At 43.7% G+C, this 13,782-nt stretch overlaps 2 protein-coding genes across 2 annotated transcripts in view; both read left to right on the top strand.

Moving 5' to 3' along the window:
• The first annotated feature begins 414 nt into the window (after positions 1-414).
• Positions 415-2,806, top strand: LOC310675447 (disintegrin and metalloproteinase domain-containing protein 20-like). Its single transcript, XM_083435927.1, has one exon. The coding sequence runs from the start codon at positions 544-546 to the stop codon at positions 2,725-2,727; it is 2,184 nt and encodes a 727-aa protein (XP_083292053.1). The 5' UTR covers positions 415-543; the 3' UTR covers positions 2,728-2,806.
• Positions 2,807-3,181: 375 nt separating this feature from the next.
• The window catches only part of PARP4 (poly(ADP-ribose) polymerase family member 4), a 49,985-nt gene continuing 39,384 nt past the window's right edge, over positions 3,182-13,782 (top strand). Inside the window, exons 1-9 of the mRNA XM_083436037.1 lie at positions 3,182-3,930; positions 6,874-7,013; positions 7,387-7,615; positions 9,519-9,612; positions 10,193-10,265; positions 10,441-10,548; positions 11,449-11,598; positions 12,068-12,205; positions 12,733-12,903. Of these exons, the coding sequence (XP_083292163.1) occupies positions 6,882-7,013; positions 7,387-7,615; positions 9,519-9,612; positions 10,193-10,265; positions 10,441-10,548; positions 11,449-11,598; positions 12,068-12,205; positions 12,733-12,903 (1,095 nt within the window). The 5' untranslated portion in view covers positions 3,182-3,930; positions 6,874-6,881. The remainder of the gene's footprint in view (positions 3,931-6,873; positions 7,014-7,386; positions 7,616-9,518; positions 9,613-10,192; positions 10,266-10,440; positions 10,549-11,448; positions 11,599-12,067; positions 12,206-12,732; positions 12,904-13,782) is intronic.

Consider the following 13,782-nt stretch of genomic DNA (forward strand, 5'->3'; position numbering starts at 1 on the left):
CTATTTTGTACACATGGTGAAAAGTATGAAAAAATTAAGGTATGTACTTTAATTTAAGGCATATGTACTTTTTTCTATTCCATTGCTAGTATGTGATAATTCAATTAGTGCTTAAATGTATGCAAAGTGTCCTTTTCACAGTAGCATATGAGCATTACTGAAATGACCCTGACAACTGATCATAATCATCATCCATCTGGTGGTCTTTCTAAGTCCTCAAAATCATATGGCAAAGCAAAAACTGTTAAGTCTATAAGGTGCTATTAGACTCTTTCTAACTTTTCTTCCTGCTGCCCTGTCAGCCAGCCCCCTCCCAGAAGCCTTTTCCTTCCTATGCCATTCTATTCCATTTTTATATTCCAAGCCCCACCCACATTCCACAGGGGAATCTATTTACTGTTGCTATGTTCGGAATCCTCTGCCTCTTTTAAATGGCATAAAGGCTCCCTCCCATCTATCTGCTAACCTGACAAAGGGCTTCCCTTTCTGAGATGAGGTGCCAGATTTGATGCTTCATGGTTCCTGCTCCATCTTTCTGGGAAGATGACTGGTACTATGGCATGGCTACTTGTGATGCTTTTAAATAATCTCCTGGCTGAGACTAGTGGCCAGACACCACCACAGGGCTTTAGGTATGCCTCTTATGAGGTGACCATCCCAAGGCAACTGAGCATCCGATATGGACAAGAGGAAATCCAGGATGTCAGCTACCTGCTGCAGATTGAGGGGAAGAGCCAGGTGGTGCGTCTCAGGCAGAAGAAGGGCATTGTTCCTAAACACTTTCCCATCTTCACGTACAATGAGGGGAACCTCCAGGTTGACTATCCTTTCATCAGGGACGATTGTTTCTACAGTGGCTTCATACAGGGCAATCCTAACTCTTCAGCCACCATCACCACTTGCTCAGGAGGACTCAAAGGCGTGTTCCAATTAGAAAACAAGACGTTTGAAATTCACCCTGCTCAGGCATCTGCTACCTTTCAACATGTGGTGTATCAGCTGAGTGTAGACGAAAGTGTCACGCGCATGAGGTGCGGGTTGACGGAGAAAGAGCAAAGTCATCAAGAGGCCATGATCCGGGAGGCAGAGCGTGTTGTAGTACAAAGTGCTCCGGCCGGACGCTGGTGGCCACACATCAGATACGCAAAGGTGGCAGTTGTGGTGTCACATAATCAATATGCTAAGTTTAATAATAACAAAACTGAAACTGCTTTGACTATTTTCTACGTCATCCATACTGCAAATGAATTCTACGAGCCACTTGGTCTTCGGATCTCTCTTGTGGGGCTAGAGATATGGTCAGAAAATGACCAAATAACAATTAGAGACAAAATGGGGGGCACACTTTATGCTTTTAATACATGGAGACGGGACACGTTACTTAAACGTTTAAAGAATGATGTTGCTCACTTACTTGTGCACAAGAATTTTGGACATCAAGTTGGATTGGCGTATGTAAACACTATTTGTACTTCTAGTTGGGGATCAGTTGTCCAAACATCAATGTCTTCAGATTTGAACTTAATCTCTGTAACATTTGCCCATGAATTAGGCCATTCTATTGGTTTGTCACATGATACAAGAGGTTGTAAGTGTGATAGGCGTAGATGCATTATGCATGAGACTGCGGTAAAGACTGATAAGTTTAGCAATTGCAGTTATGCAGAGTATTACGAAAACAGGAACAAGGGTTGCTTGTTAATTCCTCCAGACCCTGATCAAATATACAAGTTTGAAATCTGTGGGAACAAAGTAGTGGAAAAAGGAGAGCAATGTGATTGTGGTACCAATACTCAGTGTGAATCGGATCCCTGCTGCCAGCCTAATTGCATGTTGCGTCCAGGTGCCAATTGTGCTTCTGGACAGTGCTGTGTCAGGTGTCAGTACCGTGCAGCCGGATACACTTGCAGAGGGAATATCAGTGTCTGTGATCTTGCAGAGTACTGCAGTGGGGATTCAGAGCAGTGTCCTGAGGATGTTTATGTGCAAGATGGTGCCCCATGCAATGATGGTGCCTATTGCTATCATGGTCATTGTACTACTCACAATGCGCAGTGCAAAGCCATCTTTGGCAAGGATGCAACAGTTGCTGAAGAGAGTTGTTACAAAATACTGAATGCTCAAGGTGATCGCTTTGGAAACTGTGGTTTTAGGCGTCGTAGATATATTAAATGTAATGCTGCTAATACTCTGTGTGGCCGAATCCATTGTGATAATATTCATGGATTACCTTCTTTGGCAGAACACAGCACCCTAATTCAAACATTTGTTGGTGATACTAAGTGCTGGAGTACAGACTACCACAAAGGACTGGGTAGAGGTGATATTGGAGCAGTGCAAGACGGGACTCCTTGTGGCATGGGTATGATGTGTATTGATGCAGAATGCAAGAACGTGTCCCTCTTGAAGTACGATTGTAATGTCTCAATGTGCAATAACAGGGGAATATGCAACAACCATAAGCACTGCCATTGCAATTATGGCTGGGCCCCTCCTGACTGCCTAAAGGAAGGTTATGGTGGCAGCATTGAAAGTGGACCAACTTCGAAAGACTGGAGTGGTATCGTTATGGGAACTTTTATAGGAAGCGTATTATTTGTTTCTGTTGCAACTCTTGGTGTTAGTATGGCTTTGTATTACAGGGTTGTGCTGAGAAACCACCTTCGAAGAGTAAGTGCCAGAATCAGCGCTGGAGGAGAAACCTCAAGAGATCACAAAAGCTTGTAGAGTGTTGTATCTGAGAGTGTTATATAACATATAGTGGAATTCATAAGCTTTGAATAAAGGTGTTGCTTTTTTGAGAAAACCTGCTTGTTAATTCAGTCTGTATCATACATAAATAACTGATTCATCCACAAACAAAAAACGTTTGCTGTATGTTAGGTCTGTCTCTGTGCTTTAACAGAATTCTTTTTTTCTATCCTAGAGTGGGGGCAGGAGAAAATCTGTAAAATGATTGACTATGCACTCTGAATGAAATCCACAAATTAAACAGGAGGACTCCATACTTATAGAAACCAATTTAAGCCATTGTATTTTTTAAAATGCTTCAGTTGTACAGGGATAGGATCTTACCCAAATCCTCTAATTTTCACAGTTATTATGCTAGTAAAGGTAGGTCCAGTCGCGGACGACTCTGATATATACTGTACTGTATAGTAAATTCACACTAGTCCAGCAAACAACATTGCAAAAGTGAAAGCGATAGCAGTGACAGCACAAAATGTTAATGTTGAAATGAAGCAGCCTACCATTATATTTAACGATCACAAACAACAGAGTTTAAGCACCGATTGTGCAAATACTAAAAACACAGCGCTCACGTAACTTTAAAAGTCCAGATATTCTGCCCTAAAGGCTTGTTTATTCGGGTGTAAATCAAATGCCCGGCAATAAAGCTGATAATGTCCAGTTTGCAAAATTGCATGCTTTTCTTAAGCACTTAAATAAGAGGCAGTTGGGAGCCTTCTGATCTCTGCCTTAGCAGATTGTCCCAAAGTGATTAGCTCTTTCAGTGCAGCCCTGGTCAGCTGCCCGAGGCTCCCGCCACACAGCCTTAAGCTCCAGCTGCTGCTATCATGATGACCCAGCAGCGATGAAAACATTAATCCAAGTTCAGATCCTGGCCCTTCCATTGCTTTTGCTTCGCTGATGCGGTCCAGTGCTGACTCCTGATTGGAGGCCGGCTTTCCCCCTCCGGCAGCGAGGTTGCAGCGGCCCCTCCTGGTATCCGGCGCAACCTCGGGGGCGTGAGCCTTGTCGGAACCAGGAAGCGAGCTGCTGCCAGGGCTGGGGCGACGGGCAGCTAGCAGGCAAGGTGCTCTTCGGATTTCCTGCCTCGTCCTCGTTTCTGATTTCCAGGCGGAGCAGATCAGTTAACGGTGCCGTCTGACAGAGGAGGAAGGGTTGCCAACTTTCCTGCCCGGCAAGGTTCTTGTGCCTTTTATTTACTGGTTGTTGCATGGCATCAGGCACCGATTGAGCTTTCGCTGCAGGCCGGCGGGGGGGGGCAGGGAAGGGGAAAGGAAAAAAAGCCCCACCCACGGAGATTTTGCTCCTTGTCCCGCAGTTGTATTAAAGGCACAGGGATAAGGGCGCTGGCAGCTTTGTGAACGGGTCCTGTTTTCCCTCTCGGGGTTGCATTTTCTTCTGTTTCGTTTCTCTTTGGGTCAGGCGGTAGCACAGCGATAGGGAACCTGCCGACTTCCCGATCGTGGGCGTAGCCAGGATTTATGGTTAGGAGGGGCTGAGCACCCATCTGTCATCATCCTCTCTCTGGCTCTGTCTAGCAGATTCTGTCTAGCAAAGTCTCACTCAACAGCAGTTGTTTTAAATCACTTCCTTTTGACTCCCGAGTGCTCAGAAAACCCTGTCAAAATCTTTCTACAATTTCTACTTTTAGTGGGGGCAGCTGCCCCCCCCCGCCCATGCTCACCATGTAGCTGAACTAGAACTCCCACCATACCTAACTTTGCAGCAGAACTTATTCCTCCAAAATTTTACTGTAAGCTGTATTTCATTAAAAAAAATTATACTGCATATACACACACACACTGACCAAACTGCGGGAGGCAGTGGAAGACAGGAGTGCCTGGCGTGCTCTGGTCCATGGGGTCACGAAGAGTCGGAAACGACTTAACGACTAAACAACAACAACAACAACACACACACACACACAGACGCAGGTGGCGCTGTGGGTTAAACCACAGAGCCTAGGACTTGCCAATCAGAAGGTCGGTGGTTCGAATCCCCGCGACGGGGTGAGCTCCCGTTGCTCGGCCCCTGCTCCTGCCAACCTAGCAGTTTGAAAGCACGTCAAAGTGCAAGTAGATAAATAGGTATCGCTCCGGCGGGAAGGTAAACAGCATTTCCGTGCGCTGCTCTGGTTTGCCAGAAGCGGCTTAGTCATGCTGGCCACATGACCCGGAAGCTATACACTGGCTCCCTCGGCCAATAAAGCGAGATGAGCGCCGCAACCCCAGAGTCGGTCATGACTGGACCTTATGGTCAGGGGTCCCTTTACATTTTCATATACTGTGTATATATAAATATCCCAACACCCTCAAAGCAGTTTACAAGAATAAAATCAGCACAAAAAAGTGCAACCATAATTTAAAACATACAAAAACTGAAAACCACAATAGAATAGTGCAAAACAAATTAAAATTCAGAAATTGACAGAGTGTTGCTTTCTGCTTAGAAATGCATCTCTTTATGTTGCTTCCTTTGTAAGATGTATTTCAAAAACGTGGGTGTGATGCGGTTGTAGCTGGCCTGTGGGCTTGCTAAACTACAACCCCCGTCATTCCTGGTTATTAGCTCTGCTTGCTGGGGCTGATGGGAGCTGAAGTTCAGCTGCCCAAAGGTTTCCCATCCCTGATTTAAAGTACAGTAAATGACGTATAGACAGTTTTACACCAGAAATGTTTAAGTCTTATGGGAGCAGACTGCAGCATAAGTTTGTTCAGGGCTATTTCTAGAAACTTTGGGAGCTAATTAGCGCCAAGGAAATTTGTTCTAAATTTAATGTTTGTATTGTTCTGCTGTTTCGTTTGCTGCTTTAGGAGGAAGGGCAGGATAGAAAATAAATAATCTTTTTCTACAAATAAAGGTTGGTGCTCACACATTGAGATCCAAGGTATTTCTTTGAGCTACATGAGGATAGATTATCTAGGGACAATCTCATTATAGGCCATTTTGGACTTTACTTACAGCCCAATTGTCTGCCTAGGTACTTGGGGAAAAGCTGCACTTTATACTCCATTATAAAATAGCCTGTAAACCGGTGGCGTAGCGTGGGTTGTCAGCCCCCGGGGCAAGGCAAGTAATTTGCGCCCCCTAACCCGGGGCAAGGCAAGTAATTTGCGCCCCCCCCCCGCTGCACTGTCCCTCCCCCAGATAGTCCCTCGCTCTCTCTCCGCACTGCACGCCTGGCACCCTCCCCTCCACAGTGGGCGGCGACCCAGCAGCTCGGATCAGATTCGCACAGCCAGCACTGCAGCGAGAGAGAGTGAGTGAGCCAGGTAGGGGCAGAGAGCTGCGAGTGCGAGAGCGCCCCCCCCCCCGATGTTGCGCCCGGTGCGGCCGGCCCCCCCTGCACCCCCCACGCTACGCCACTGCCAGCAGGTGAACAAGACCTTGATGTTGTGGCTGACGCATTTAGGTTCTGTGATTAGGGCACAGAGTTGACAGCTGGGTTTGTTGTAGGGTCTGAACTCAAATCTTCAGATTTTTACATTATGAGAAAAGCGGAGTGGGGGAAAGGAGTATCTCCTCTTTTCTTTCCTTTGAGTAGGGTCCCCGGGAAGGGTTGACTTTTCCCTGTGCAAACCAGGCCATTATCAGATTATGCTTTGGAGAGCAGGAGACTAATGTGGACTAGTAAAAAGCTTTAATTAATGTCAGGTTTGAATGTTTCCCATATAGAATTTCTATGATAAAGATGTCATGGAGGATAGGGACCTAGAAACAGATTAAGAGGAAATGACAGGTTCGTCATGAATGGGTGTTGTGGGTGTTGTTCGGTAACTTGAAAACCATACCTCCTTTACCTAAATAAAGATTAAGGGACACTGAAGTCCAGCACTGAGGACCTTCTGGCAGTTCCCTCACTGCGTGAGGTGAGGTTACAGGGAACCAGGCAGAGGGCCTTCTCGGTAGTGGCACTTGCCCTGTGGAATACCCTCCCATCTGATGTCAAGGCAATAAGCAACTATCTTACTTTTAAAAGACATCTGAAGGCAGCCCTGTTTAGGGAAGTTTTTAATGTTTAACGCTGTACTGTGTTTTTAGTATTTGGTTGGGAGCCGCCCAGAGTGGCTAGGGAAACCCAGTCAGATGGGCAGGGTGTAAATAATAAATTCTTATTATTAGTTTGCAGGATGACAGTGAAAATTTTTGCAAACTGCGTATTCTTCGTGAAAGTGAAAAAATTATCCGTTCTGGAAAAGAGCAGACTGAATGGCTGCATTAAAGAAAACGGTGGGCAGATTAAATTTGTTTTAAATCATGAGGTAAGTTTTAAATGGTTAGTTCTTTGTTGTAAACAGAGGTGTAAAGCAATGTAGCACTTTATGCTCTGGCTGCTACTGCGTTATTGAAGGGATCTTATTGATCATTATTGATGCTATTATTGATGATCATTATTGATGGGATCTTATATATTTTGCTTATATGTGGCCTTCGGAGGATATGTGCCTCAACGGGGGGCCAGGGAGGGGATTCTGAGGATGTCTCTATTACTTGGGTTTGGTATGACACCGAGTAATGGCCTTGGTAGATAGTGTAGTGACTGTTGCCGCAAGATTCTTTTTGTGTGTAGACCCACAATATGTTCCTTAGTATGAACAGTTCATTTTCTAAACTGAACCCCTCATTACATTTTAGTGTACTCACATAGTCACTGACGACGCTAATGCACTCAGCTCCATTCATCTGAAAGCCGTCAAGAAATATCAGCTGCCCATTGTAGGTGCTGATTTCGTATGGAACTCAGTTAAAGAAAGAAGACTTTTACAGGCTGATGACTACGAAGCCCAGCAGTCATGGAGGGGAAATTCTCATGGACTAGAGTCCTCCTCAGAAGACGAGTTGCTGTCGGAACACTCCTCTGGAGGTAGAGCATTTTGAAGTCTATTAAACTAGAATAAGATTGTGTAAATTGGTTTCTGTTTGCTCAACTTATTCACATTGCAAAAAAAAAAAAAAAAAAAAAGGATTTTGGGTTGCAGAATTTCTGTACTAGTAAATAGAAAGCTGAAGCTGGGCAGGGGCCATAGCTCAGTGTAAGAGTGCATGTTTTATGTGTAAAAGGTCTCAAGTTCCATCACTGGCATTTCCAGGTAAGGCTAGAATGATTGGAGGGTGGCAACATGAGAACGGGCCTTCTCTGCAGTGGCTCCCTGTCTGTGGAATGCTCTCCCCAGGGAAGTTCACCTGGCACCTTCATTATGCACCTTTAGGCACCAGGCAAAAATGTTCCTTCTTAACCAGGCCTTTAGTAGATTTGATTTAAATCATATGCCCTTTCAAAATGTGTTTTTTTGGGGGGGGGCTATTGGGTTGTTGTTTTTATTTTTATTGGGTATTTTGTGGTTTTATATCTTGATTTTATTCCGTGAACCACCCTGAGACCTCCGGGTATAGGGCAGTATATATATTCAATAGATAATAATAGTAATCCTAGAGAGTCATTCAGTATAAGCAACACTGAGCTTGATGGAATAGGGAAGTACCTTGATGTCAGGCTGTTTTCCTTGTTCCTAAGAGTACCCTGATAACAACTAGGCACCAGGCAGAAACATTCCTCTCCTCCCAGGCCTTTAGCTAATTCTGTAATATATGGCCTGTTGAACTGTGTGTGTGTGGATAATGCTTCTCTTTGTTATTACATTATGTATTTTTGTGTTTTTATACAGGCGGTGACCATTTTGCGCAGGGTTCTGTTTCTGGTCCCCATGCGCAGTGGAGTGCGCATAAGCCTGCTCCACCCTGCCCTCTTCCACCTCCAGTCTGGCCGACCCCTGTTCTGCCCTACCCCACTTCTGCCCCTGTTCTGCCATCTTCTGGGTCCAAAAGGACCCAGGCATCAGCAGCCACACATCAATTGGACACACGCAAAATGGCCACCGCTTGTATTTTAAACCGCCCTGTCATTCCTGGATGAAGGACAGTATAGAAATTTAATAAAATAAATATTTAATACAGTGGTGCCCCGCAAGACGAATGCCTCGCAAGACAGAAAACCCGCAAGACGAAAGGGTTTTCCGTTTGCAGAGGCGCTTCGCAAGACGAAAAATGACGAAAAAATTTGAATTTTTTTCCCGCTCCAAAACCCCTTATTTTGAATCGCTAAGCTGCTAAAAGCATTTTAGCAGCAAAACCGCTAATCTCCCAAACGTTAAAAAGCCGTTTTTAGCCCTTTTTTAGCCAATAGCGCTAATAGCGCTACTCCGTCAATGGGCTTGCTTCGCAAGACGAAAAAACCGCAAGACGAAAAGACCCGCGGAATGGATTCTTTTCATCTTGCGAAGGCACCACTGTATCTCTAGTGACAATAGGCTCAAACACAATACAGATGAAAAGCCAAGGAAATAAGAAAGTGGTCTAATCTTTTCCTTTGTTTGTGAAGTGGCATGGACAGCTGTTGTGTCTTGTTGGAGGGCAGAAGGGAGAGAGTAGGTTTACTGCAAATGGCAGGATCTGTCTACTGTTGCAGGAAGATAATGTGTATTGACAGTGGTTGAGGGAAAATGGCAGCCCACATCTGGTTAAACCCTAAAATTAGATGGGATCCGAGCTGTGGGTTGGTGCCTGGGAACAAACCAAGCAGCTTGCTGTCTACAGGGTGGTTTGGTGGGCTGAAGCGAAGCAAAATCATCCCTCACCGAAAACTGCCTTTCAAATTCTTACTATCTTTCTTGATTTTTGAGATTTATTAGTTGTGGTTCATATACATGAATGCTAATTGAAAAAGCAGCTGGTGGGATAAGGGAAATAACTACTGTCTTAATAAATAGTTTACGGAGATGACCACCTAGAAAAGAGGACTCCTGGGAAGAATGAATGGAACAGCAGCAAGGCCCATGACAACAGCAATGTGGGTGAACTGAGGTAATTTTCTTGGCTTCTCTGGCTTCTATTTTTCTCACTTAAAGAAGAACAGACGTTCTCTCCCTTTGGAGAGGGATTCAGCACTCAGGGGTAGAGCAAATGCTTTGGAGGGAGAACATCCAAGGTTCCCTACAGCTGCTCTGTTATTAGAATTGGCAGGATCAAACAGGTTTGTGACTGGCCCAAGATCACCTCCTGAGCTTCATGGCTGAGTTGGGATTTTAATCCTGGTCCTAGTTAAACACTTTAACCATGACACTACCCAGTATTAAGAGACCGTACTTTTCATATGGAACCCTTGGCATATTTAAATAAGCAAGCAAAATGCAAAAAGAAACCTGCCTTTGTTTGTTAGCACTTTTAAGCAAAATAAAACTCAATCACACTCTTGTTCCTATGCAAGCCTTCACCACTGACTTTTGAAAGAGTTCAGAAGTCTTATATGTTTCCATTAGGTGGCTGACTTTAATATTGTAGGCTTACAGTTTACTCAGAAGGGAATCCTGGTGGGATGGACTGCAGCCTCATTTGCATTCAGTAATAAAGAGTCTGGTGTTGCTGTTTTTTTTATTGGTTCCAGATCAAATAATGATGAAAATGTTCCTTATTTCCCTGAAGGCTTTGTGGTTGCAAAGTATGATGTCCTTGAACAGGTAAGAACTTCAATATTGCTGATGGTGTTAAATGGCTTTTGTTTGACTTTTTAATTATTTTGTGAAGCTATGCTGCTTTGGTTAGTTCAGTCAGGTTAAAAACTGAATCGAATAAATGAGTCTGATAATGCCTACCAAAGAGAAATGCACTTAAACACCTTTTTCCCCGCCCCAGGTTACGGCACCTGGCAGGTATGTGGTGGTTGAACTTCAGTGCTCTCAGCAGCACTGTGATTATCCTTTCTGCATAAGCACATGCTACAGTCAGTTGGATGGGAAAGAGGTAAGTTGGGGTGGTTGTTATGATCATGCATTAGTTTGTTTCTTTGATGTTGTGAATGCTCTTGAAGGAGAGAGGTTTCGTACGTTGTGTTATGCTCTTGCTTAATTTTCTGGATTTTCTCCCCCCCCCCTCTTTTGTTTTAAGTAATAATAATAATAAATGTTAATTTTATTTTACTCTGGGTGGCTTCCAAAGTATATAAAAGCACTAATAAAACATTGCACATTAAAAAGCTTCCCTGTACAGGGCTGCCTTCAGATGTCTTCTAAAGGTTATATAGTTACTCATCTCCTTGACAACTGATGGGAGGGTGTTCCACAGGGTGGGTGCTACTACTGAGAAGGCCCCCTCTGAACTGATTCCCTGTAGGTTCACTTCTCACAGTGAGAGAACTGCTAGAAGGGAACTGCCAGATCTCTGTGTCCTGGTTGAATGATGAGGATGGAGGCGCTCCTTCAGGTATATAGGGCCGAGGTCATTCAGTGCCAACGCTTTGAATTGTGCTAGGAAATGTGACCTTACACCAAGTCAGATCATTGGCCTGTCCAACACTGTATTGCCCACACTGACTGGCAATGGGTCTCCAGGATTTCACATGAGGGACCTTTCCAGTCACAAGCATAAGCCTGTCTAGCAGCCGATTGGGCCGCCTTTTCTACTCTGTGACCTAAGAACTGTAGCAGAACAATTCCCAGGGTTTGCTGCTTGCAATCACATTTGGAGCAGGTGTGTGTCTTCTCAAACCCACAGCTGGGTGCCTCACAGCACAAGGAAAACTAGAATTTAAGTTTGTCTCAGTGCCAGGATAATTTATGAGAAATGTCTCTCTTTTTGTGATTCTCTTCCCCCCTCTCCTTAAAAAATAATAATAGTTGAATTGGGACACTCTTTTGTTCTCAGTTCAAGAAACGATTTATACGAGCAAGGACTTCTGAAGAGGCTAGAATAGTCTATGAGATTTGTACTGCAAAACTGAAAAATGAGAATTACCAGTTCAAAGAAGATTTTCCCCATGAAGTGGAATATCTAGCTTCAGAAAAGCTGCAAGAGGTTAGTGTAATTTTTTTCAGGATTCAGTTTTCTGTGTTTTTAGCAGTTCTGTAAGTCGCCTTGAGTCCCATCATGGAAAAAGGCAGAGTATAAATAAATATATAAGAAGAAGAACAACAACAACACAAAGTCAGATTCTGATTTGCTTCCCCCCCTGATGTGGCAAAATCACATGAGGGGAAGGAGCCAAACAGGCCCTTAAGAGCAGCATGCATCAGTATGGCAATCATTCATTTTAAACCAAAAGTTATTGATAGTTAAGGTTTAATGTGGCATATGAACTGGGACATTAATTCATAGAATCATAGGCTTGGCTGCTTCTGTTCCTATTTTTAAAAATATTAATGCCGTTCTGAAGAGAAATGTCAGTTACTGAAATTCACGACATGTTCTCTGTTAGCTCTGTTTTTAAACCGCTATTTACCATTAAGCACTTCTGGGTGGCCTGATCGCATTGGTATGTTTGCAGGTGCTTATAGCAGAAGCAACGAATTCCAGCTCTTTGCCTGAAACAGTCAGCAAGTTTGTGGAACTGATCTGGATTGAAGCACTTGGACACCTGACTCCGCTGCTGGCTAAACCAGTAACCGAACTCAGCCTCAACGATGTAAGGCAATCCCACTTGCAGACATTGGCTCACTCAGAGCCTTTAATTCCCTTGAATGCCAACAGAAATACAATGCCAAGCAAATGCGCTTTCTGTTTCTGGATTGTGACAGCCAGTGTTGCTGTGATAGGTTTGTCATTAAACGTGTTAATGGTTTATTTCTATGAAGGCAAGGGACGCACCTCTCTCTCTCTCTTTCCTTTCTGTTCTGGCTACAGCCTCCGTAAGTGCATGTCCTGCTATGTGGAAGTCATTCTCTTGTGGTGGAATCCCTTGTAGCTGTGCCCCCCCCCCCCCAATCCTGCAAACTGTAGTGTAACCCCCACCAAGCTACAGTTCTCAGTACCCTTAATAAACTACAATTCCCAGGATTCTTTGAGGCAGGCAGGAATGTGCTTTAAATATATGGGATGTATATGCACCCTTAGCCCTCCTTGTCTGTCTCTCTTCACATTTGTCTGAGTCTTTAAAAAAAAAAGGAGGCAAGAAAGAAAATAACACATTTTTATACCACATTTTCTTAAAAGGTGAGCAGAGCAGAAGGTATTTTGCTCCGAGCAAGGAAGGCACTGGATGAATTGGAATCTCCGAAAGAGAAAATGGAGATAATGTCAGAGTTTTATAAAATCATACCTCACAAAATTGTGGATTATGACGTAACCAGAAAGTTGTTATCTACCAAGCACAGTCTCTGTCAGGTAACGTTGTTGAATCTGACCTTTGCTTTCAGTGTATCCTATGTATAACCAGAGTTTGAGTGTGTTGTGCTCAGGTGGGGAACCTGTAGCCTTCCAGAGGTTTGTTTAATTGCATTATTTCAAAAATGTATGTACTGCTTAATTACAGTTGTCTCTAAGAGGTGCACGGATGACTCAGCAAAATTAAAAATGTGGTAAAACTATAAAATTTATTTTAAAAGCCTGATGGAATAAATTTCACCCCTCAAATGAGCAGAAAATATGATTCTATCCTCTTTGAACAATAGAGAGTTCTTATGCTCCAGAATTCCTGTGGGCTTTGGTCCAGAACACAGATTTGAAAGTATTTGCCAAGAGGGAAAACATTTATGTCATCATAATGGTGTTTGTCTGGTGCTCCTTTGAGCATTTCTTGGAGGGTCCTGTTGGCTTGTAATAATAATTTTTTTTTTTACACCCTGCCCATCTGACTGGATTTCCCCAGCCACTCTGGGCAGCTTATGAAAACGTGTTTACATCACACAGAAACAGTTCTGGCACTATATTTGGTGCCCAAGCATCATTTGGGGGAAGCCTAGTACAAATTTGCAGCAAAAAAAACCTTGCCACATGAGTTCCATGATCCCATCCCATATATTCAATTTTATGTGTCACAAAATGAAAATTTCTATTTTAATTATGAAATTTACATTTCTGAAATTTGCTCCGTGTTGTCACTGGGGATTTTCTCAGTTGAAGAAGAGTCCTATGAAGCTTGCTGACTGTTTTGTGGGTGTTTGGTTGTTCAGTTGATGATTTGTTTTTTTCCACCCCCAAATGCAGAAGTGGATAAGTTTGACAGGTGGCTTCTTTTGCCCACAGGGATCTTCTGAAGCCCCT

The sequence above is a fragment of the Podarcis tiliguerta genome (assembly GCF_965153285.1).
Source record: "Podarcis tiliguerta genome assembly, chromosome: 4".
In the NCBI taxonomy this organism is placed as follows: Eukaryota; Metazoa; Chordata; class Lepidosauria; order Squamata; family Lacertidae; genus Podarcis; species Podarcis tiliguerta.

What these genes read in the sequence shown, in the direction of transcription:
- LOC310675447 (XM_083435927.1), top strand. Translation starts at nt 544, where the DNA reads ATGACTGGTACTATGGCATGGCTACTTGTGATGCTTTTAAATAATCTC.